Raw genomic sequence first — 25,510 nt, 5'->3', positions numbered from 1 at the left:
CCATATAAACAAAATTTTCAAAATTGGAGAAAGGTTTGCAATATTTATTTATTAAAATAGTTGGGCTTAAACGGGCCTTGAATTTCTCTCCGAAGCTCTAAGGGCATCTGCATCAGTGAACCCCTTCCATAAAGTTCACAGAGTAATTTTTTATTATTATTTTTTTTTATTTGATTTTTGTTTTAAAAAAAAAAAAAAAAAAAATTAATCGGACCAATCGTGGACTGCCCGCCACGTGCTGTGGGGCACGTGCTACAGTGTTGATCCAGGTTCAGGTTCAGTGCAGTGAACCTGTAAGGATTGAGTTCACAAAACTGAGAATATTTTAATAATTTTTTTTTGGAAAATGTGTGAACCTCTGCATGCATGCAGATGCTCTAACATTTAGGGATCATCATCTCAAAAGTCAAGTCAAACAATAGAGACTTTTTTTTAAAGAAAAGTCAAACAGTAGAGACTTCACTTCATTTTGGTCTCCCTTGTCTCTTTCGTTGTCCGGCCCCACCACTGGTATGGTATGTCACAGTAACACAGTACTTCACTTCATCATCCGGCCCCTCCACATAAAGACACCATGGTGAAGTAGGTAATATTCTTATGCTTAGATATAAAGATCTCCACCTACTTCTTATAAGAAGCCTCTGCTTCATTGCAAATTTGTAATCGGTTAAAGATAGCAATTAGAGTTATTTAACTTTGAATTAATTACTCATAGTATCTAAATGTCATATATTCAATAATGGAAATTAGACTATATAACCTTTGAAAAAAAATTATAATTCACTAAATAACCAAAATCTTACACTCTCTCTTTCTTTCTCTTTTTATCTCCCTCTACAAATCTAATTTCAATTTTTGTTTTGGTTATTTGGTAAATAAACCCAAAAACCAACTCGTAAAGTAACACTAGAATCTTTTAATTAATAGAAAAATATCAAATAATAAGAAAAACTTCATTGCTAGTTTCTAATTAACAAAGTATCTAGATAATAATAAAAATAGAAAAATAGAAAAATTGGAGAAAAGTGATGAAAAATACAAAGAGAAAGAAATGAATTTTCATTTGAGAAATTTTACAATATGTGTAAACCTATGATAGTTTATTTTTAAAAAATATTTAAAATTTAACTAGTGATAAAATTATACTCCTTCCGTATCAGTTTAACTGGTGTTTAAGGATTTTGATTTTGTTTCAAAATAAGTGATGTTTTCACAATTCTATGTAAAATTTAATGTCATTTGAAATTTTTGACCAATTATAAAATACTACATCTTTTTTATTGGTTGAATTAATTTTATTTAATGTTATTTTATGTAACCAAAAATAATTACATAAAAGTTTATATTTTTTTAATATATGTGCAAAAACCTTAAACATCTTTTAAAATGATACAGAGGGAGTAGTATTGATGAACTAGTAAATTTACTTATGAGATATTTGGTAGGTCTCTTACCAACGGACAAGCTCTAATAGAGAACGTGTTTACCTTTGAGATATTTGGTAGGTCTCTTACCAGGAGACATATCTATGAATATTTATGGTAACACCAACGTCTTGGTCTTTGAGGTCCTACAAAACTAAATGACAGAAACGAAGACGTTAGGATACTAAATGAGTTGGTACATTGACTTGGCCTATAATTTTGGGTCAATGAAAACCAAGTGAACATCTCAAGACTGGAGGTTGGAGGAAACTCATAGAGAAATAAATTTAGAGAGAAAGAGAGAGGGGAGAAGATGAAGGTGCATGGTGTGTTCTTGGTGGCTGTTTTCTTCTACCTTGCATATACTCAGCTGGTCAATGGGCAACCTCACAAGGACTGCCAAACTAGTTGTGGCAACGTCACAGTTGAGTACCCTTTTGGCACTTCTCCAGATTGTTACTATGCCGACGATCCTGAATTCCATCTCACATGTAACGAGAAAGAGAAGCTAGTATTTGGAGATAACTTTGAAGTCATCGACATTTCTCACAGCGGGGAGCTACGCGTCATGAACAATGTTTCATACACTTGCTACGACAGGCAAGGAGATTCGAGTGACGAGGCTTCCTACATTTACACGCTGGATAATGTATCTCTCTCCCACAAAAACAAGTTTAATGTAGTAGGCTGTAACGCTTTAGCACTTCTGAGCACTTTCGGACCGCAAAATTACTCAACTGGATGCGTGTCAACATGTAACTCTCCATCGACGGAAAATGGAGACTGCAATGGTGCAGGTTGCTGCAGGACAGATGTCTATGTGCCGTTGGATAACAAAAAATTCCTCACAGTCTCAGCTCGTTTGCAGAACATGACTTCTGTGTATGACTTTAATCCATGTATATACGCCTTTCTCGCCGAGAATGGTACTTTTCACTTTGATGCTTTGGGAGATCTTAAGAACCTACGGAATGTCAGCCAATTCCCTCTGGTACTGGATTGGTCTGTTGGAAACCAGACATGCGACCAAGTTGAAAACACAAGCATATGCGGTATGAACAACAGCACATGTTTCAATTCTGCTCGTGGGAAAGGGTATAACTGCAAATGTTTAGAAGGTTTTGAGGGGAATCCTTACCTTTCAAACAAACATGGTTGCAAAGGTACACTTCAAATTAGTTTTATCTTTTATTTTTTAGAGTTCATTGTTTTCCTGATACATCTCTTATGCTCTATTTCCTTGTGACAGACATCGATGAGTGTACTAGTAAAAGTACTATCCATAAACATAACTGTTCGGATCCCAGCACCTGTAGAAACAAGGTTGGAGGCTTCTATTGTAAGTGTCGATCTGGTTACCGCTTAGATACTACCAAAATGAGTTGCAAGCGTAAAGACTTTGGATGGGCTACCATTCTTCTTGGTAAGCTTCCCTCTGTACTTGTTGTTTTCCAGATGTAATTATCTCTATGTGCCGATGATGTTCATAGCTTTGGGGGTAGTCTTGAGCTTTATAGGGCTATAAACAATTTAAACTACATCTTAATAAAAAAATTTATAGTTTGAAAACCCTAGGAACTTTGTATATCTAACTTATTGAAAAATTGGGACCAAAGCAAGTTTAGCAAGGCTTTGGTATTTTATTTATGTGGATGCCGGTCCTGTCCCCTCGCTTGTCCAGGATATTTTATTTATTGAAAAAGAAAAAAACTTACTCTAATCATCTATGTGGATGTGTTTAGGAACAACCATTGGCTTCTTGTCCATCCTGCTTGCAGTTAGCTGTGTACGACAGAAAATGAAGCACCGGAATAACAGTCAGCTCCGACAAAAATTCTTCGTACAAAATGGTGGCGGCTTGTTAGTACAGAGACTCTCAGGAGGAGAGACATCAAATTCTAATATAAAAATATTCACTGAAGAAGGCATGAAGACTGCAACCAATGGTTATGACCAGAGCAGAATCCTTGGCCAGGGAGGCCAAGGAACAGTCTACAAAGGGATATTGCCTGACAACTCCATAGTTGCAATAAAGAAAGCTCGGCTTGGAGACAACAGCCAAGTAGAGCAGTTCATCAACGAAGTGCTAGTTCTTTCACAAATCAACCATAGAAACGTGGTCAAGCTCCTAGGATGTTGTCTGGAGACAGAAGTTCCCTTGCTGATCTATGAGTTCATTAACAGTGGCACCCTTTTCGATCACTTGCACGGTTCCTTCTCTAGTCTTTCTCTTACATGGGAACACCGCCTGAGGATAGCCGTGGAGATAGCTGGAACTCTTGCATATCTTCACTCATCTGCTTCTATTCCAATCATCCACCGAGACGTCAAGACTGCTAATATTCTTTTGGATGAAAACTTAACTGCAAAGGTAGCTGACTTTGGTGCTTCAAGACTAATACCGATGGATAAAGAGCAGCTCACTACCATGGTGCAAGGAACTCTAGGCTACTTAGACCCAGAATACTACAACACAGGGCTCCTAAACGAAAAGAGTGATGTTTATAGCTTTGGGGTAGTCCTCATGGAACTGCTCTCAGGTCAAAAGGCATTGTGCTTTGAAAGGCCACAGTACTCTAAACATCTGGTCAGTTACTTTGCTTCTGCCATAAAAGAGAATAGGGTGTATGAGGTCATTGATGAGAAAGTGATGACCGAGGATAACAAGATGGAGATCAAGGAAGTTGCAAGAATTGCTGTTGAGTGTACAAGACTGATGGGAGAAGAAAGACCAAAGATGAAGGAAGTAGCTGCAGAGCTTGAGGGATTAAGAGTCACAAAAGACAAACATCATTGGTCGGATCAGTACCCTGAGGAGACTGAGCACTTGGTCGGTGTTGAAATCATATCGGCGCAAGGGGGTAGTAGTACCACTGACTATGATAGCATCAAGAATGTAGCAACGTTGCACATTGAAGCTGGTCGCTGATATTTTTTAGTCAAAACTCTTATCAAAATCACATCTAAGTATCTTTGTTTTGTTTTATTGTAATAAAAAAATGAAGTCAGTCATTTCTTTATTGGTTCTCCCCTCTTTTGTCCTCTAAAACATTATAAAAACTAAGATTATCTAACATGAAAATTCAAAAAACATAGCCATATGACATTGAGATACCACTATAGTTACAAAACCAAGAAAGGAAGAAACACGATTTAAAGAAGAGCAGCATAAAAGTAAAATAGATAAAAAAAATGTGATGATCATCTACCTACTTCCAAGATTCTTCAGCGTCTGCTCTTCATGTCGGATTCAGCTCGAGCAACCAAACCGTAGGCTTGGTCAACAGAAGGACTTGGATCCATGAGCATGATATGCGTTGTCACATAGCTTAGATCCTTGTCCACACCCATCACAAACGCAGTAAGCTGCTCCTTCTCCCTCGCCTCTTTAGCCCGTTCCATGATCTCGCACCTACAACCACCGCACCCACACTCTAGCAAGGGGTCATACTCCGACAGCTCCTCCCAAACTCTCCTCAGTTTCCCAAAATACCCCGGCAAGGAGTCGCCATCTTGCCTCAGCGTCGCGATTCTCTGACGAAGCTGGTAGATCCTTAGATCAACGTTAGGAACGAATATTGCACGGAGATCCACTACAAGAAAACAACGGTATTCTGACGGACGTTCCGACGGAAAATGAATTCCTCGGAATATACCGAGGAATTTCCGAGGCAATTCCAAGGAAACACAAAATTTGGCTTCCTCGGAATTTCCTCGGAATTTCCTCGGAATATACCGACGGAATTCCGAGGAAAATTCATCTCGTCGGAATATTCCGACGGAATACCGAGGAAACTAGTATTCCTCGGAAAAAACCGATGAATTCCGAGGAAATATTATAGACGTTAGAGAGCCGTTGGGGGATTTTAAAAATTCCGAGGAAATTCCGACGAACTAGCCGTTTGCATCGGAATTCCGTCGGAATTTCCTCGGTCCGTCGGCAGGATTTCAACTATAAATACAAGCACCCCTCTTCCTCTTCATTCACTCCATATCTTCATCCTCCCTCTCACTTTCTTTACACACGAATTTGATTCATAAAAAACATGTCTTCTTCAAATTATTTTCGTTCTTGGATCGATCGACCTCATTTGGATCCGAACACAAGATTGCTTACGGAAGAATACCAACAAGGTATAACCGAATTCATGGGGTTAGTTCAACGACAACCGGAAGCAAAAACAGGTGTGTTAAGATGTCCTTGCTCTAATTGTAAAAATAAAAAAGTTATTAAACAATGGGATGTTTGGACTCATCTATATTTGAGTGGGTTTACACGAAGTTACAAAATTTGGTATCATCATGGAGAAACTGATTATGAACATGGTAGTACTAGCGAACCTCAGCCAGCGGTTAGATTAGAATATCCAATTAGAACGGATGTAGATTACGGTGTAGGTACTGAGCAGATGGTAAATGATCATTTTAGAGGGGAAGATTTACCCAATGCCGAAGCTAGGAGATTTTATGATATGTTGGATGCTGGAAAGCAACCATTGTACGAAGGTTGCAGAGATGGTCATTCAGCTTTATCATCTGCTACAAGATTGATGGGCATTAAGACGGATTATAATTTGGCTGAAGACTGTGTGGATGCGATTGCTGATTATGTAAAAGGTATTCTACCCGAAGATAATGTAGCTCCTGGCTCATACTACGAGGTTCAGAAACTCGTAGCTGGTCTTGGTTTATCGTATCAGGTAATAGATGTATGCATAGACAACTGCATGATTTATTGGAGGGCGGATGAACGGCGGGTTTCATGCAAATTTTGTGGGAAGCCTCGTTATAAAGATACGAGTGGAAGAGTTCCAGTACCATATAAAAGGATGTGGTATTTGCCTTTGACGGAAAGGTTGCAGAGGCCGTATCTGTCTGAACGCACAGCGCAACCAATGAGATGGCATGCGGAGCACTCAACAGATGGTGAGATCAGACATCCTTCAGATGCAAAAGCGTGGAAGCATTTCCAATCAAAGTATCCCGACTTTGCGTATGAGAGAAGAAATGTCTACCTTGGATTATGTACTGATGGTTTCAGCCCGTTTGGCAAGAGTAGAAGACAGTATTCTCTATGGCCAGTCATTCTTACACCATACAACCTACCCCCAAACTTGTGCTTGCGACGAGAGTTTTTGTTTCTCTCGATTCTCGTTTCCGGACCAGAGCATCCTAAGAGATCACTTGATGTGTTTCTTCAGCCACTAATATATGAGTTGCAACAACTATGGGCTCAAGGTGCTGAAACATACGATGTTTCGTGTAAAGAAAACTTTCAAATGCGGGCAGTACTAATGTGGACAATAAGTGATTTTCCAGCATATGGTATGTTATCTGGATGGACAACGCATGGAAGGCTATCATGTCCATATTGTCAAGATAACACTGATGCTTTCCAACTAAAACACGGAAGAAAAACGTGTTGGTTTGACTGTCACATGAGATTTCTACCACCAGATCATCCATATCGTAGAAGTAGGAATTTGTTTACGAAGAACAAGAGGGTTTTTGACAGTCCACCTCCGGAAATTCGTGGGAAAGATTTGAAGACACAACTTAGAGATTTTGGTGCAGAAAGGACGCCAGACGTCGGTGGACATGAGCATTTTCCGGTAGATGGTATTGGAAACCTACATAACTGGCACAAAAAAAGTATTTTTTGGGATCTGCCATACTGGGAGGATCATCTACTAAGGCATAATTTAGATGTCATGCATATTGAGAAGAACTTTTTTGACAATCTCATGAACACGATCCTTAATGTTCAATCTATTGCCACTCTGGCGGATCGCATGGTAAGTTCAACCGCTTTTTCTTCAATTATTTAAGTTTCAGAATTTTATTTTTTATGCATTTTTTCAAATTTCTAATGTTTGTTTAATTTATTTTTTTTCAAGGTGGAAGAAAATGAGGGCGAGCCGGTTGATGATCTCGCCCTAATGAAAAGGGCGTATACCAACAAGAAGACCGGTCAGATTGATGATGGTCTAGTGAGGGACGTGGTCGACCTGGTCCAAACTCAGGTGTACGACGAAGTTTCTCAGCTTCAAACCGATGATGACGATTCGACGGCTTCGACCAACTTGTCCCGGGTTCGAATCAACGAAATCGTTGAATCGGTAAGTTTTTTTTTTTTAAAAGTTCAATTAATTTATTTCTTGATTTTTATTTTATCATCAATTTATATTATCTAAATTTGGTTATTTATATTTCAGTCGGTTCCAAAGAAGAAGGGACGTTTGGTCGGTTTGGGTCGTCGCTCCCGGTCGGCTGCTCCTTCTTCTGCACCACCGGCATATGTTGATCCAGAAGTTCTTACGGCTCAGCTGAAGGACAAGGATGATCGGATATCTGCGTTGGAGACCCAGATGGCAGCTCAACAGGCGGGTTATGATACCCAGAAGAGGCTGAACGAGCAGATGATGGAGATGATGAAGAGGATGTACCCGAACGAGGTGTTCTCGAACGTTCAAGATCCGTAGTTTTTTTTTTTTACCAAAAACTCTGAATGTTTTATTTAACTTTGAATATTATCTACTATGTTTTAATGTTTTATGTTTTATTCAATTTTAATTTTAATTTTAAATTTTTGAATTTAAATTTAAAAAAATTTAATTTTAAAAAAAAAAAAATTAAAAAAAAATAAATTTCGAAGGAAAATTCCGAGGAACTTTCTTCCCTCGGAAACTTCCGAGGATCTTATGTCCCTCGGAATTTTCCGAGGGAAGAACGTTCGTCGGAATTTTCCGAGGGAAGAACGTTCGTCGGAATTTTCCGAGGGAAGAAAGTTCCTCGGAATTTTCCGAGGGATCGACGTTCCTCGGAATTTTCCGAGGGAAAGGCGTTCCTCGGAAAATTCCGAGGAAAGAAAGTTCCTCGGAATTTTCCGATAAACATTCCGAGGAATATTTCGTCGAAACTTCCGAGGATTGGACCATCGGAATTCCCTCGGTATGTTCCGAGGAACCTTCCGACGAACATTGTGTCCTCGGAGTTTCCTCGGAATTCCGTCGGAAATTTCCGACGGAATTCCAAGGAAATATGAATTTCCGAGGAGATATTTCCGAGGACTTTTTTCGTCGGTATGTCCTCGGAATAGCGTTATTCCGACGACATACCGACGATTTTTTCCCTCAGTATCCCAATGTTTTCTTGTAGTGATCTTCCCATGCTTTATGTGCAGTTTCTGCGAAACGCACATAGTTCCGAAAGTTTTCACTCACCGAGTTCATCATCCAATACTTGACCCTCGCGTCACACACTTTCCATGGTTGATATAGCCCTGAGGAAGGGTCCGGCGTCCAGACAGTACCGTGACAGAACCCTGTTTTGTTCTTGCTTTCGAGAAACTCAAGGAAATGAGTTTTCCAGATGAAGTAATTGTCTTCGGCTTGGTTGAGTATCATAGGAAGATTTTTCGGGTTGATAATCCGGATCCACATAATAATGAGATTCAGGATCGAGTGTGGAAGACAGGCTTATACTTTCAGCCATCGTCACTGCTCTATGATCTTTGTTAGTGTCTGTTTGTTTCTAGGGTTTACTTTCCATCCCGCTACTTGTCGCGAAGATATTTATAAATTCCAACCCAAGTATATTCCTCCGATTTTTGACATTTTTAATCTTTATGATATAATTTTTCAAAAAAAAAAAGATTCACAGCATTTAGTAAATAGCTGGCCTTAAATGGGCCTTGTATTTCCTCTTCTAAGGCCCAAGTGTCATATTTCATCTTCCCATAAGTCAAGTCAAACAGTAGACTTCACTAATCATTTTGGTCTCCCCCATCTCTTACGTTGTCCGGCCCCTCCACTGGTATGTCACACTCACACAGTACTCCACTTCAACACCCTGGTCACCCCGTCTTTAACGTTGTCCGGTCCCTCCAATTGTCTGTCTAGATCTTCTCCTCTAAAGATAAGATCATGCACGACTCGTGTGGAATATATAAAGATAAGGTCTTGAATTGTAACGCTAATTATTTAACTCCGATCGGCATTAGAATTAGATTGAAAGGATTATGATACCATGTTAAATGTTATGGGATGAACACTATTAATATATAATTATATAATGTACTAACTATCTAATCTAACTCCAAACACATGAAAATACATAAAGACATCATGGGAATCAACTAGAATCGGAGCATCTCCTTCATTATAAATTTGTAATTGGTATAAGATAGTAGTAATTAAAGTTATTTAACTTCGAATTAATTACTAATAGTATCCAAATGTGATATTCCATAATGGGGAAAAGGCCAACTAGCAAAGTAACACTAGATTTTTCAACAGAAAATAACTTATTATAGTCTTTTTACCAATGACGAAGTAACACTAGAATTGTCAACACAAAACAACGTATTATAATTAGGAAAGTTACTAAAATAACATCAAATCATGTTAATAACGTATAACTTTTTAAACTTATTAGATTATTTTTTATGCCTAAAATGTCCCTACTTCCTTTGTTAACAAAAAATACATATTGAAAATGTCATTAATTTATTTTACCATGTCATCAAAAAAAAATTCGAAATAGTAAAATAAATCTGCAGTTTAAAATCTGCGACACTCGATGACAGTCTAATTAATGGGTATTATGGACTTTAACTCATTTTTTTTTCTTTTTACAAGTTATTCTAGTTATTTCACAAAAAAATGTGTGTTATTATAGGTAGTTTCTCTTATAATTATATTAAACCATTAAATTTTTTGCCAATGAGATATTTTGGTAGGTCTCTTACCAATGGACATGATATAATAGAGAGAACGTGTTATGATCAGGTGCAATACATACGAATATTCCTGGTAATCACCAACGTCGTGGTCTTTGTGTCTACAAAACTAAATGACAGAAACAAAGACTTGGGGATGCTAAATGAGTTGGTACATTGACTTGGTCTATAGTTAAATAATACTAGTATAGAGGTTGAGTAATGAAAACAAGTCAAGACTGGAGTTTGGAGGAAAAGAAACAAATTTAGAGAGAAAGAGAGAGGGGAGAAGATGAAGGTGCATGGTGTGTTCTTGGCGGCCGTTTTCTTCTACGTTGCATATACGGAGCTGGTCAGTGGGCAACCTCGCAAAGATTGCCAAACTAGTTGTGGCAACGTCACAATTGAGTACCCTTTTGGCACTTCTCCAAGCTGTTACTATGCCGACGATCCTAGTTTCAATCTCACCTGTAACGAGACAGATCAGAAGCTATTGTTTGGTAACATTGAAGTAATCAATATGTCTCCCAGCGGGGAGCTACGCGTCTGGAAAAATATTTCCTACGCTTGCTACAATAGCACAGGAAATTTGACTGACTACAGTTACCACACTACCACGCTGGGTAATTTATCTCTCTCCCGCAAGAACGAGTTTACTATAGTAGGCTGTAACGCTTACGCATATCTGACCACTTATGGAACGCAAGATTTCTCAACTGGATGCATCTCAGCATGTGACTCTCTACCCGCGGGAAATGGAGAGTGTAATGGTGCAGGTTGCTGCAGCACACGCGTCTCTGTTCCGTTGGATAGCTATTCATTCCGAACTCGCCCAGCTCGTTTGGAGAACATGACTTCTGTGTATGACTTTAATCCTTGCACATATGCCTTTCTCGCTGAGAATGGTACTTTTCACTTTGATGCTTTGGGAGATCTTAAGAACCTACGGAATGTCAGCCAATTCCCTCTGGTACTGGATTGGTCTATCGGAAACCAGACATGCGAGCAAGTTGGAAACAGAAGCATATGTGGTATGTTTAACAGCACATGTTTCAATTCTACTCGTGGAACCGGGTATAACTGCAAATGTTTAGAAGGTTTTGAAGGGAATCCTTACCTTTCAAATGAACATGGTTGCCAAGGTACACTTCAAATTGGTCTTATCTTAATACTTCTTTCTTTTTTTGAGAGTTCATTGTTTTCCTGATACAACTCTTATGCCTTTTTTTCCTTGTGCTAGACATCGATGAGTGTACTACTAATAGTACTATCCACAAACATAACTGTTCGGATCCCAGCACCTGTAGAAACGAGGTTGGAGGCTTCTACTGTAAGTGCCAATCTGGTTACCGCTTAGATACAACCAATATGAGTTGCAAGCGTAAAGACTTTGGATGGGCTACCATTCTTCTTGGTAAGCTTCCCATATTTCTGGACTTATAGTTTCCCAGATGTAATAAACTGTGTGTGTCTATGATGTTTATAGTTTAGCAAATGCAAGAGCACTTTCATTCCTAAGATACTTATAGCTCCTCTTGCTTGTTCTGGATTCTTCCCTTTCTTAAAAAGAACTTACTCTAGGTCATCTATGTGTGATGTGATCAGGAACAACCATCGGCTTCTTGTCCCTCCTGCTTCTCATTAGCTGCGTCCAACATAAAATGAAGCACCGGAAGGCAGCTGAGCTCCGACAAAAATTCTTCGAACAAAATGGTGGCGGCATGTTAGTACAGAGACTCTCAGGACCAGGAACATCAAATGCTAATGTAAAAATCTTTACGGAAGAAGGCATGAAGACATCAACCAATGACTACGACAAGAGCAGAATCCTTGGCCAGGGAGGACAAGGAACTGTCTACAAAGGGATATTACCGGACAACTCCATAGTTGCTATAAAGAAGGCTCGGCTTGGAGACAACAGCCAAGTAGAGCAGTTCATCAACGAAGTGCTAGTTCTTTCACAAATCAACCATAGGAACGTGGTCAAGCTCCTAGGATGTTGTCTGGAGACAGAAGTTCCCTTGCTGGTCTATGAGTTCATTAACAGTGGCACCCTTTTCGATCACTTGCACGGTTCCTTCTCTAGTCTTTCTCTTACATGGGAACACCGCCTGAGGATAGCCGTGGAGATAGCTGGAACTCTTGCATATCTTCACTCATCTGCTTCTATTCCAATCATCCACCGAGACGTCAAGACTGCTAATATTCTCCTGGATGAGAACTTGACTGCAAAGGTAGCTGACTTTGGGGCTTCAAGGTTGATACCGATGGATAAAGAGCAGCTCACAACCATGGTGCAAGGAACTCTTGGCTACTTAGACCCCGAATACTACAACACAGGGTTGTTGAATGAAAAGAGTGATGTCTATAGCTTTGGTGTAGTCCTGATGGAACTGCTCTCAGGCCAAAAGGCATTGTGCTTCGAAAGGCCGCTGCAGTCAAAACATCTGGTGAATTATATTGCTTCTGCCATGAAAGAGAACAGGTTGCACGAGGTTATTGATGAGAAAGTAATCAACGAGAATAATTGGAGGGAGATAGAGGAAGCTGTCAGAGTTGCTATGGAGTGTACAAGAGTGACGGGAGAGGGAAGGCCACTGATGAAGGAAGTAGCTGCGAAGCTTGAGGGTTTGAGAGTCACAAAAGCCAAACATCAGTGGTCGGATCAGTATCCTGGGGAGGAGACTGAGAACTTGGTCGGTGTTGGAATCTTATCAGCGCAAGGTGATACAAGTAGCACTGGCTATGATAGCATCAAGAATATAGCTAGCATGCACATGGAAGCTGGTCGCTGATATTTATTAGTCAAGGCTCTGTCAAAATCATGTCCAAGTCTCTTTTTTATGAAAAAATAATATCATTACTGTATTTCATCTCACCTCTTTTGTCCACCTAAACAGTTAAAAACCAGAGTATCAAGAGCAAGACAATGAAGAACATTTATGCATTAGTATCAAACTACCAGTCACCTACTAGTAGTATATAATACATTGGCAACACCAATAAAATACACTTACAAAAGATACTACACACAAAGTTAACAAAAAAATACACTACGACGAAACAACATCACCAATCACACACAACAAATACAAATATATCCTACACTAGCACGGACACACCCCTAATAACTATCATAAAGTCAAAACTCTCTAATTAGAATCTAAACACATAAAAAGACATCTTGGAGATCTAGGAAAAAAAATATTCTGCTTACATATAAATATTGCTGTCTACTTCTTTCATTGATAACTAGGTGACCGGTCCGCACCCTGTGCGGGCATAAGAACATGACCGGCCCGCACTCTGTGTTCCCTCTCGATCCGCACTTCACGAGAGGAAACACAGTAACGTTAGTATGAAGAGGCATATATTGTGTGTATGTATAATTGCAGCGTCACAAAATATTTTGTGTGTTTACGAAGATACTTTCATTCAAAAAATAGAATAAAGAGTGTATAGTTTTAGAAATAACAGATTTTATATTATCATTAATTAAAATTGTATTGTATATGTGTCGTAATTCTTTATTTTCGGTGAATAATATTATTTTTCTATAAATAATAAACAAACATTTATGTAGACATATTAAAAGAAAATATAATAAAAATCAAAATATTATCCATAAATAATATAAATTATGAAATACATTTCTCGATAAAGAAAGCAAATTTAATTAGAAACCTGCAAAAAATTATATCTACCAAGCTCTTCTGCTTACATGTATTTTGTCTACCACGTTCCTCAATCGAGGTATTTTTTTGGATGTTATTGTTACTAAAATTACATTTTAAATACAAAAAAGAGAATATCTCCGGAGTAGTTTACACTAATGATTTAATTAACAAATCTTGTCCTTAAAGTTTAAATATTAAAGCATGAAATTAGGAAATAAGATATTATTTCAGTAGAGAAAATACCATCCTACTATAGATATTTTAAAAATATAATTGATTATCCAATTTTGATGTACAGTAGAGAAAATACCATTCAAAGTGCACATCTTTTACAAGATCGGAATGGTGAACTCTTAGAGGTCTGAAATATGACCACTTCTCTCAAATCATCTCTGAAAAAATATAAAACAAAATCACACTCAGCAAACCAAAAAAACAAATATGTGTATATATAAGCTTATAATTCTAAACAATAATATAAATCTACAAATCAAAAAAAAAATATTCGCAGCACAAAAAGATGCTATTGAAATGATTTAGCTGAGAGATGTTATCAAATTGAGTAAAAATTTTTTACCAGATTGAGGAACAAAGATATTATCGAAATGTCGAAATGATATATCAAAGAGGTGTACAATCAAATCATATATAGCTTCAGTGGAGAAATCGTCATAATAGGGTATCTGCATATAAACCAAAAGAAAAATCAGCTCTCATGAAATATAAAAGCTTAATGTTCTAAAATAAGAAGAAAAAAAAGTTCAGAACATTATTAACATTAAAAGTTCAGAATACAAAGTTCAATTATTTCGTTTCTTCTACTGTGAATGTCTTATTTATAGTAAATTGGTAGACGTTTCTCATTGATTTAGCTTGCATGATAAGCTAAGAAATAGAATATTCTTTAATAAATTCTCAAAAAATCTTATACTTATAAGGTAATATTATTTTTGGAATATCTTGTTAATAAAGCTAAAGGAGAACATCTCGTGAATAGATTGCACCAGAATTTTGGTTGACAAGTCTTACCATAAATATTAAGTTTTAAATGCATGATTTTAGGAGAGAAAATATCTTGTCAATTAATTTCGTTTCTCTAACATCTAAAATATTTAGTGAGTATTTAATGAATTAAACAGAGAAATGATCGCAAAAAGATGTTCTTTGAATCGAGAAAACACAAAAGTTAAGTATTAAAGTGATTTCATTTTTAGTAGTGTCGATGATTAAAATAAATCGAAAAAGAAATTCTAAAAAATCAATCAACAAAATCAAGAGAATTCTTTCCATTTGTAATAAGGAAACTAATTATTACATGTATTAACTAATATTGTTGCGCAAGTAATGTTAATAGAGGGATTAAATTATTTTTTCCTATTCAATTAGTATTCAATGCTACTTTCCTTTTATAGGGGATCGATGAATTAAAATAAATTATTTGATTTGATAAAATGACTTTATATTCTAATATATCTATAGACTACATAAAATAATAAACCAAAATATTTACTTGAATTGATAAAATGACTTTATATACCATACTTTCGACAATTAGTTACCATAAATAGTTATTAATAATATTATGTAAGTCATTTGGAATCCAAAATATTTATTTGAATTAATAAAAATGGATTTATATACCATACTTTCGACAATTAGTTACCATAAATAGTTATTAATAATATTATGTAAGTCATTTGGAAAGTGATGTTAATTGGTCTTTAAATTATGTTTTCCCTTGCAATAAGTATTCAATTGTACTTTCCTATTATAGTGGGATCGATGAATTAAATGATATATCAAAATTACAAAATAAGGTAAGTATTTAGAGGGCTTTCTTTTTTAGTAGTGTCGATGGAAAATATAAATCAAAAAGAAATTCAAAAAAATATTTAACAATAAACAAATATTCAATATAAAGTAAATTTAATTTTATTAATAATTTATAACATTCTGTAAATTATTTTAAAATTATGATAAATTTATTCTTTAAACAACGATAAATAATTTAAAAATAATATTAATGAACATGTTTGAATTTTTTAATATTTAAAATATTCAAAAATACCTTCTTCACTGACTGAAAGTTATATTTTTAAATATAAGAAACTTGAGAAATGAAAATTTTAATTTTTTTTTTCAAAATCTAAATATCCGAACCAGATCCGAAATAACCGAATCCGAACTAAAAATACCTGAACCCGACCCGAAGTACAGAAATACCCGAACGGGTTCTACACCTCTATACCGAAATACCCGAAAATCTGAAATACCCGACCCGAACCCGAACGGTTACCCAAGGCTAAACTAAATCGATAATTATTATCCCCTAGCTATATATGGGCTTAACGAAATCGACAATAGTTTTGGGCTTGTCTACATAAGTGATTGATTAAAATAAATGAAAAAGAAAAATTCAAAAAAACCAGCCAATAGAATTATAACGTTTTTTCTGAGAAGCTCTATATGAATGCCACCTCAGCAGAAATCACTAAAGTGACTTCTCTTTTAATGTATAGGAGGATTTGTAATCGCTAAAAGATACTTTCTTTGTTTAATAAAAAGTGTTAATTTGAAAGAAAAGTTATTATATAAAAGTGTCATTTTAAAATTTCAAATGCATTTATACTTATTTTTAGTTTAATAATTACAAAATACATTGATTTTATAAATAATTTTATTTATTTCAAATAATGAAATATTTTTGGGAAATTGCCACAAATACCACATTCATAGTACCATTTTTCATGTTTACACTAACCACTTTTACCCTCACTTTTAATGAAGGGTAAAATACAATTATACATTTAGGATTAACTAATTTAGACTTAGGGTTTAGAATTGAGGAGAGAGGTAGGGTTTTTGGAATGTGAAAATAATGATTCTAATAAATATATAAATATTTAAAAAATATATAAAAATTTTTAAAAAATAGTTTCAAACATAATTTTCGTTTTTCGAAAAGAAATTTGAAAAAAATAAAAAAAATTGAAAATTTTTTTTTTATAAAAAAGTTCGAATTTGAAAAAGTATAATTCGAAAACATAAAAAAAATTTTATATTTATTTTCTATTTTTCGAATTTTTTGTATTTTTTGTTTTTTTTTATATTTTTTTATTTTTTTTAATTTTTTTTAATTTTTTAATTTTTAATTTTTAATTTTTATTTAAATAATAATTTATTATATATATAAATAACAAGGCATAATAGTCTTTTACCACTTAATAAAGAAGATATTTTTGAAAATGTTTCATTAATGGTGGTAAAAATGAAAAGTGGTACCTTTGGTAAACATATAATTTCCCTAATATTTTTCTATAAACTGATGAAGTAGAATAATAGAGTTATTTAACTTCGAACTAATTACTCATAGTAGGGAAAAGTCAAGGCCTGGTTAAGACAAGCAAAAACTAGTTAAGACAAGCCCGGCCTGGTTAAGACAAACAAAGACTAGTTTTCTCTTATTCTCTCACACTCTGTAAACAGTTCCTCTTCTAATCAATAAAACTCCTTCGAAACATCCTACCTTCGAGTTTTGTCACTCATGGTTGTGATTTTATGTCACTGAAATACCATTATGGTTACAAAACAACTCGAGCAAGAAAGAAAGAAAGAAAGGATTAAAATCACGATAAAAGGGTGATTTGGGGTCGAGAGCGGAAGGTAAGCTCCGGCCATTGTCACGGGCCACGGCCGTATAAACAAATTTTTCAAAATAGGAGAAAGGTTTGCAATATTTTTATATTAAACAGTTGGGTAAACGGATGTAGCATTTCCTTTCTTATTAAGCTCAAACATTTAGGGATCATCATCTCATAAGTGGAGTCAAACAGTAGAGCGTTCACTTCATCATTTTGAAGAAAAGTCGAACAGTTGAGCCTTCACTTCATCATTTTGATCTCCCCTGTTTCTTTCGTTGTCCGGCCCGTCCACTGGTATGTCACAGTCACACAGTACTTCACTTTATCATCCTGGTCCTCCCTCGCCTTTTAACGTCGGCCCCTCCAATTATCTGTCTCGACCATCTACTCTAAAGATAAATCATGCACGACTCATGTGGAATAAAGATAAGGTCGTCTTGACTCATAACGTCAATTATGTAACTCCAGTCTACTAGAGTTAGAATTTAAGAATTATGATACCATGTTAAATGTTATGGTATGAACACTATTTTTATAATTATCATAAAGTTAAAAGCTCTCTAATTATCATAATGAGGAAAAAGGCAACTAGCAAAGTAACACTAGAACTTTCAACAGAAAACAACGTATTATAATAGTATAAGAGCAATCCCATTGCTAGTTGTTACCAAAGTATCTATTAATAATAAAACTAGGAAAAGAATAGGAAGAGAAAGAAATTAATTTTTATTGGGGCAACTTGAAAAATACTTTAGAATATGTGTCAACTTGTGATTAGTTTAATTTTCTTGATAAAAAAAAAAGAAAAATTGGAAGAGAAGGAAATTATTTTTTATTGGGGCAACTTGAAAGATACTTTAGAATATGTGTCAACATGTGATTAGTTTAATTTTTTATATATAAATTAAAACTTAACTAGTAATACAATTAGATAAAACTATTAGTATTTTTGTCCAAGTACGTAGATAATAGTAGAACTAGGGAAAAAGTGAAAAAAAAATAGGAAGAGAAAGAAATGAAGTTTTATTTGAGAAACCAAAAAAAAAGAGAAAATAGAAATACTTTTACAATATGTATCAACCTATGATTAGTTTTTTAAATCATTGAAACTTTAACTAATAATAGAGTTATATTAAACTATTAGTATTTTTGCCTATGAGATATTTTGGTAGGTCTCTTAGCAGTGGACGTGCAATAATAGAGAACGTCTTGTGATCAAGAGCCATCATACATATGAATATTCCTGGTAATCACCAACGTCTTGGTCTTTGTGTCCTACAAAACTAAATGACAAAAACAAAGACGTTGTGATGCTAAATGAGTTGGTACATTGACTTAGTCTATAGTTAAATTATACTAGCATAGAGGTTGGGCAGTCAAGAGAACATCTCAACACTAGCTAGAGTTTGGAGGAAGATAAACAAATTTAGAGAGAGGTCGAAGATGAAGGTGCAGCATCTGATCTTGGTGGCTACTTTCTTCTACCTTGCATATACGGAGCTGGTCAATGGGCAACCTCGCAAGGACTGCCAAACTAGTTGTGGCAACGTCACAATTGAGTACCCTTTTGGCACTTCTCCAGGTTGTTACTATGCCGACGATCCTAGTTTCAATATCACCTGTAACGAGAGAGAAGAGTTGATCTTTGGTGGTAACAAAGTAATCAACATTTCTCACACGGAGCTACGCGTCTGGAATGATATTTCCTACGCTTGCTACGATAGCGAAGGAAATGTGACTGAAGGGGTTTCCTACAGTTACTCGCTTGCTAACTTATCTCTCTCCCGCAACAACAAGTTTACTTTAGTTGGCTGTAACGCTTTTGCACTTCTGAGCACTACTGGAGCGCGAGATTACTCAACTGGATGCTTGTCAGCATGTGACTCTCCACCGGCGGGAAATGGGGACTGTAATGGTGAAGGTTGCTGCAGGACCGATGTCTATGTCCCTTTGGATAGCATTGGATTCGAAACTCGCCCATCTAGCTATGGGAACATGACTGTTACGCATGACTTTAATCCTTGCATATACGCCTTTCTAGCCGAAAATGGTACTTTTCACTTTAATGCTTCGGAAGATCTTAAGAACCTAAGAAATGTCAAAGAGTTCCCTGTGTTACTGGATTGGTCTATTGGAAACCAGACATGCGATCAAGTTGGAAACAGAAGCATATGCGGTATGAATAACAGCATATGTGTCAATTCTACTCGTGGAACCGGGTATAACTGCAAATGTTTAGAAGGTTTTGAGGGGAATCCTTACCTTTCTAATGAAAAGGGTTGCCAAGGTACACTTCACATTAATTTATTTTTTCTTTCTTTCGTCTTTCAACGGTTTACTCGTACATTTCTTGTTTCATCTAACGCATTATTTACTTGTGTCAGACATCAATGAATGTATTAGTACTATCCATAAACATAACTGCTCGGATCCCAGAACCTGTAGAAACAAGGATGGAGGCTTCGATTGTAAGTGCCGGTCTGGTTACCGCTTAGATACTACCACTATGAGTTGCAAGCGTAAAGACTTTGGATGGGCTACCATTCTTCTTGGTTAGCTTCCCTCTAAACTTTTATAGCTCTACTCATTGTTTTCAAGATCTAATCATCTATGTGTGATTTGATCAGGAACAACCATTGGCTTCTTGTCCATCCTGCTTCTCATTACCTGTGTACAACAGAGAATGAAGCGCCGGAAGACAGCTGAGCTCCGACAAAAATTCTTCGAACAAAATGGTGGCGGCATGTTAATACAAAGACTCTCAGGACCAGGGACACCAAATGCTAATGTAAAAATCTTTACCGAAGAAGGCATGAAGACATCAACCAATGGCTATGACCAGAGCAGAATCCTGGGCCAGGGAGGACAAGGAACTGTCTACAAAGGGATATTACCAGACAACTCCATAGTTGCTATAAAGAAGGCTCGACTCGGAGACAATAGCCAAGTAGAGCAGTTCATCAACGAAGTGCTTGTGCTTTCACAAATCAACCATAGAAACGTTGTCAAACTCCTGGGCTGTTGTCTAGAGACGGAAGTTCCCTTGCTGGTCTATGAGTTCATTAACAGTGGCACCCTTTTCGATCACTTGCATGGTTCCTTGTTTGGTCCTTCCCTTACATGGGAACAACGCCTGAGAATAGCAGTGGAAATTGGTGGAACTCTTGCTTATCTTCACTCATCTGCTTCTATTCCAATCATCCACCGAGACGTCAAGACTGCTAACATTCTCCTGGATGAGAACTTAACTGCAAAGGTAGCTGACTTTGGTGCTTCAAGACTTATACCGATGGATAAAGAGCAGCTCACAACAATGGTGCAAGGTACTATAGGCTACTTAGACCCAGAATACTACCATACAGGACTGCTAAACGAAAAGAGTGATGTTTATAGCTTTGGGGTAGTTGTCATGGAACTTCTCACTGGCCAAAAGGCATTGTGCTTTGAAAGGCCACAACAGTCAAAACATCTGGTTAATTACATTGCTTCTGCCATGAAAGAGAACAGGTTGCACGAGGTTATTGACGAGAAAGTAATCAACGAGAAGAACTGGAAGGAGATAGAGGAAGCTGTCAGAGTTGCTATGGAGTGTACAAGAGTGACGGGAGAGGAAAGGCCACTGATGAAGGAAGTAGCTGCGAAGCTTGAGGGCTTGACAGTCACAAAAGCCAAACATCAGTGGTCGGATCAGTATCCGGGGGAGGTGACTGAGAACTTGGTCGGCGTTGGAATCTTATCAGAGCAAGGAGATACAAGTAGCACTGGCTATGACAGCATCAAGAATGTAGCAAGCATGCACGTTGCAGCTGGTCGCTGATATCTATTACTCAAGCCCTTGTCACAATCACGTTCAAGTCTTTTTTTTCAATGAAAAAATAATATCATTTCTGTATATCTTCTCACCTCTTTTGTCCACCTAAACAGTTAAAAACCAAAGTATCAAGACAATAATGAAAACATGTATGCATTGAGATATTCTTCGACCATCAGTACTTATTTACAGTGTCTAAGTTTAGATTCCAATAAACTCAACTCCTGGACTTTTGTGTCTATCCATACATCTCTATAGTTTTTAAGTGAGAGTGCTACTAAGGATCTGAATATTAGGCTCTAGAGAAAACAATAAGTTACAATTTTGGTTGATTTGCCTTAAAAGTATGCTCAACTCATCACCTCCTTCCTCCACGTTGCCCTGGTCTTGGACCTGGGTTTCTTGAAAACTGGATTTGCAAAATCTTGGAATCACGTTCCTCTTCATCCATTCGATAGCCTGTGTCAAATACATACTGTAACCAGCTAAGTCTGTGGTTGAGTGTTCTATCTTTAGGAAACCACAACATGTTGATGAAGATAAGAGTATATATATAACAAGAAACAATGCACCATAAACTCAATATGTATAACAAGAAACAATGCACCTTCACTGCTTCTTTTGCTTGACTACATAAACAAAACAAGGTCAACAAATGATGATGAAGAACTTTAAGTTTGTTTCTGAGAGTAAGAACACATCAAACGATGTTACCTAGGATCCAAGTTGATAATGTCACACAATTCAATGTTGATAGCCCAATCAGGACCAATCAGCATCTCGTTTGTAGCTCTCTCAGCACAAGCAGCCGCGTTATTTGCCATTTGCGAGGTTGATCTTTCAATCAAAATCCTAAAGTTTCGAGATTTCTATACGAATACAAACAGGTTGAGACATCATTACACAACTTCTTAGTTCCCAAACAGAACAAGTAAAGATCAAACACCATAATTCTCATCACTCTGGGATCAGAACTATCACAATTTCACAAACAAGATCACAAAGTCTAAGTGGAAACTTCAAAAGAAAGTAATCAAATGACGAAGATTATCACACAACATAATAAATAAAGCATGTTTTGTCTTCCTTCTACTTTCTACTGTTAAGCTCTTCCATGAGCCTGTTCAAATCACCATAAGAAGACCCTCCTTCCCCAACAGCGACTTTGGCCATCTCGCCTAGTTTCTTAGCTCGTATCCGCCTTTCCTCTGCCTCTTCTCCAGACATCATCACTTCCCTTACAGCCTTGTCTACTTCTTCTCTACTAATCAACCTTCCTTTTTTCACCAACTCTGTAGCTCCTACATTCACTCCTATTCCCAACACTTTTGTCAGTAGCTTCTCGTTGTAGAACTGTTCTGCTCCTTTGGGCCACGTCACCATTGGCAGCCCCGCAGCAATGCCTTCTATAGCCGAGTTCCATCCGCAATGCGTCAAAAACCCTCCAACTGCTTTGTGATCAAGTATAAGCACTTGTGGGGCCCATCCGCGTATTATCAGCCCTTTCCCTTTCATCCTTTCCTCATATCCTTCAGGCAACCACTCTTCTTTTTCACCTGTCCCAACCATGTCAACACCAACTCAGTTTCATGATTTTTAAGGCATTTCGACATTTGCCGATAAAATTAAATATAACATACTATACCTTTTTTTTTTTTGAAACTCAAAAAAAAAAAAGATATAGTACGTTATATTTAATTATAACGTACTATATCTATTTACTGATTTTGTTATAGGAATGAATATGCATAATGAGTAAAGATGAATTTCATTGCCTTGGTTTTCATTATTTTTACCAACCACCCAGACGAAACTTTGTCCAGAGCCTTCAAGACCGGCAGCGATCTCAAGCATCTGCTCGTTGGTGAAGTTATTTCCGCTGCCAAACGAAACGTAAATTACAGAACCAGGTGTCTTAGACTCTAGCCATTTGAGGCATTCCTCCTCCTCATGAATGTTGTTCGTCTTTTGTCCTCTTCTATTGCACAGCGAAAGCGGACCAATGTGCCAAGCTCTTTTAGCCACATTCTTAGAGTAAAAATCAGCATAAGCCGATTCCAACTCGTAAAAGCTATTCACCAAAACACCGAAGCTAGTTGACTCTGATTCTCCAATCTCTTTCATAATCTTTCCCATTGGAGTTTCATCGTCGGCGGCGACATTGGCTTGCTCTGCTGTCATTACTATGCCCCCTGGGAGACCAGGGATTACGAAAGGTGTAGAACTCGTAGCGACTTTCTCATGTGGCTTATGAGTATTCATGTTATAAAAACAACACAAGGAAAAGAAGGATGTTCCGTGGAACACAAGTCTTGGGACACCAAACTTCTCTGCGGATTCGGTAGACCAAGGGAAGAACATATCGGCCACAAGACAACTCGGTTTGGTTGTTTCGATAAAACTCTCCAGTTGCTGTTTCATATACTTGGTAGAGAGAAAAAGCTTTAACAACAAGTCACCCGCCCCAGGTTTTTTGTACGAGCTGATAAAGTCAACGTGGTCGCACCCTTGAGGTAATCCCAGATCTACACAAGGGAAATCAAAGATCTTGATCCCGATTTCTAGATCAGTGTTGTGATTCTTGAATGCTTCAATGGTTTTCTCCAAAATCTTGGAGTTGCTTGGTGTGGTGAGAATGGTTGATTTGGCTCCTCTGCTCGAGAAAAGCTTGACCATGTCTAGAACTGGAATCATGTGGCCATGAGCCATAAAGGGGAAGAAGAGGACATGAATCCTCTCTGAGACTTGTTTGTTATTTGCCATTTGCGAGATTGCTCTTTCAATCAAAATCCTAAAGTTTCGAGCTCTCTATACGAATACAAACAGGTTGAGACATCATTACACAACTTCTTAGTTCCCAAACAGAACTATAACAATTCACAAACCAGAACACGAAATCTAAGTGGAACCTTCAAAAGAAAGTAATCTAATGAAGAAGATTTAACCTGTGTGTGGACTCTGAAGTTGAGAACAGATGATAGAGACCGAGCGAAGATTTTGTGCGGGTCTCACGATCAAGACGATGAAAACAAATTCTCGTAAAAAAAGATCGAAACTTCTTTTCTGTGAAATGTTTGTATCAGGTCGTCATCATCAGCAGCCTTAGCCGTACATAAATCAACTGCGACTTCTTTGTTCTGGTAAGATGCTAAGTTTGAGTTTTGTTTGGTTTTTTTTTGTTGTCTGAATGTGCTAAACTAACAGCCGGTGACGGAAAATAAAAGAATCTTTGATTATTCTTTTTCATTAATTTTAAGGTCGAAAGTAATGATCGAGTTTAATAAAATTTCTAATTTCTAAATTGAATTTTCTTGCGAGAACAGTGAATTTTGAACATATGAACGGATGAAAACGCATTATCTAATCGAGTTTAATACAAATCACACAGGATAAAAAATACAATCCACACAAAAGTTCTGTAGCTAATAAGAAGGGAAACTTGGTTTTAGTCGCTTGTGAAAACTTACACTCCAAAGGAAAGACAATCAGCTATTGCTTTTATCCTTGCATTTTTTTATATCAAAACCCAAAAGTTTCCATTTCGTCCATGAAACTTTCTCTAACGCACCGCATAACTAGTCATCTTTCCATCAGTTTTGGTTTAACTTTAACCACACTTCTTTTACTTGTATCACATGCATTTAACTCATGTAAAATTAGTTCAACAAGTATATAACAATCACGAGGGAAAAAAATGTAAATCCCTTTAACATTTCTTACATGAAAAAATGATAAGTACAGTATCACAATACTTACAATGATTGATAATGTCTTTCTAAGAGCTTTGCCATTTGTAAAGGAAAATGTGTGGTTCACTAGTTTATTCCTTACAAATCTCGAAGGAATCTCTCTATACTTAATTACGTACTGTAGTGGGGAAAAAAAGAGACGAGATATTATTACTAAATTCTTTAAAACTTATACCACTATTATGTTTTTTTTTTTGGTGATTTAGGACACGCGATGTATAATTATAGATAGGTCTTAATCAATCTTAGATATAAACACAGAATAATAAAACAAATCAAAATGAAGGAAAGATGAGTAAGGCGTGGATCACGATGTTGTTAATCGCGTTGCTTGCGATAAAAGGTGAAGCAAAGTCGGACAAAGAGTGCCAATGTGGAGTGCCTAGACATGTGTCTTGGACAATGTGGAAAAAACTCCATCAGTTGCGGTCAGTTGGATGGAACTATGGATGCCGACAAACAAAAATAACAACAAATCAAATCTGAGCT

The 25,510-nt window shown here is 36.8% G+C and overlaps 4 protein-coding genes across 11 annotated transcripts; 2 read left to right on the top strand and 2 right to left on the bottom strand.

The window, feature by feature from the left end:
* Positions 1 to 319: 319 nt before the first annotated feature.
* On the top strand, positions 320 to 21,503 carry LOC103835752 (wall-associated receptor kinase 5). Of its 5 annotated transcripts, none has more exons than XM_033276990.1 (4): positions 320 to 1,743; positions 18,908 to 19,748; positions 19,846 to 20,013; positions 20,089 to 21,503. In XM_033276990.1, exons 1-4 carry the CDS (start codon positions 1,738 to 1,740, stop codon positions 21,276 to 21,278), a joined length of 2,205 nt encoding a protein of 734 aa, XP_033132881.1. In that variant the 5' UTR covers positions 320 to 1,737; the 3' UTR covers positions 21,279 to 21,503. The 5 variants fall into 5 exon arrangements, with proteins under 5 accessions (XP_033132881.1, XP_033132882.1, XP_009110188.2 ...); XM_033276991.1 differs by lacking the exon at positions 320 to 1,743 and adding an exon at positions 10,153 to 10,441 and having other exon boundaries at positions 18,911 to 19,748; positions 20,089 to 21,457; XM_009111940.3 differs by lacking the exon at positions 320 to 1,743 and adding an exon at positions 10,153 to 10,441 and having other exon boundaries at positions 20,089 to 21,457.
* On the top strand, positions 2,637 to 4,436 carry LOC103835753 (wall-associated receptor kinase 1). Its single transcript, XM_033276994.1, has 2 exons — positions 2,637 to 2,847; positions 3,167 to 4,436. Exons 1-2 carry the CDS (start codon positions 2,652 to 2,654, stop codon positions 4,351 to 4,353), a joined length of 1,383 nt encoding a protein of 460 aa, XP_033132885.1. The 5' UTR covers positions 2,637 to 2,651; the 3' UTR covers positions 4,354 to 4,436.
* Positions 4,507 to 8,883, bottom strand: LOC103836266. 2 transcript variants are annotated; one of them, XM_033276996.1, is made up of 2 exons: positions 8,588 to 8,883; positions 4,507 to 5,015 (listed from the first exon to the last, which is right to left on the bottom strand). In XM_033276996.1, the coding sequence occupies exons 1-2, from the start codon at positions 8,864 to 8,866 to the stop codon at positions 4,650 to 4,652; spliced, it is 645 nt and encodes a 214-aa protein (XP_033132887.1). In that variant the 5' UTR covers positions 8,867 to 8,883; the 3' UTR covers positions 4,507 to 4,649. The 2 variants fall into 2 exon arrangements, with proteins under 2 accessions (XP_033132887.1, XP_033132886.1); XM_033276995.1 differs by having other exon boundaries at positions 4,507 to 5,011; positions 8,584 to 8,881.
* A 645-nt stretch (positions 21,504 to 22,148) lies between the features above and the next one.
* On the bottom strand, positions 22,149 to 25,233 carry LOC103835751 (UDP-glycosyltransferase 73B5). Of its 3 annotated transcripts, XM_033276993.1 has the most exons (4): positions 24,218 to 25,233; positions 23,024 to 24,080; positions 22,967 to 22,993; positions 22,619 to 22,848 (listed from the first exon to the last, which is right to left on the bottom strand). In XM_033276993.1, exons 2-3 carry the CDS (start codon positions 24,033 to 24,035, stop codon positions 22,971 to 22,973), a joined length of 1,035 nt encoding a protein of 344 aa, XP_033132884.1. In that variant the 5' UTR covers positions 24,036 to 24,080; positions 24,218 to 25,233; the 3' UTR covers positions 22,619 to 22,848; positions 22,967 to 22,970. The 3 variants fall into 3 exon arrangements, with proteins under 3 accessions (XP_009110190.1, XP_033132883.1, XP_033132884.1); XM_009111942.3 differs by lacking the exon at positions 22,967 to 22,993 and having other exon boundaries at positions 22,149 to 22,828; positions 23,048 to 24,080; positions 24,218 to 25,200; XM_033276992.1 differs by lacking the exons at positions 22,967 to 22,993; positions 24,218 to 25,233 and having other exon boundaries at positions 22,149 to 22,828; positions 23,048 to 24,209.
* Between the last annotated feature and the right edge of the window lie 277 nt (positions 25,234 to 25,510).

Source organism: Brassica rapa, chromosome A08 (assembly GCF_000309985.2).
Source record: "Brassica rapa cultivar Chiifu-401-42 chromosome A08, CAAS_Brap_v3.01, whole genome shotgun sequence".
Lineage (NCBI taxonomy): Eukaryota > Viridiplantae > Streptophyta > Magnoliopsida > Brassicales > Brassicaceae > Brassica > Brassica rapa.
Note: the sequence above shows the minus strand (reverse complement) of the source record. Positions and strands in the feature narration are given on the sequence as shown.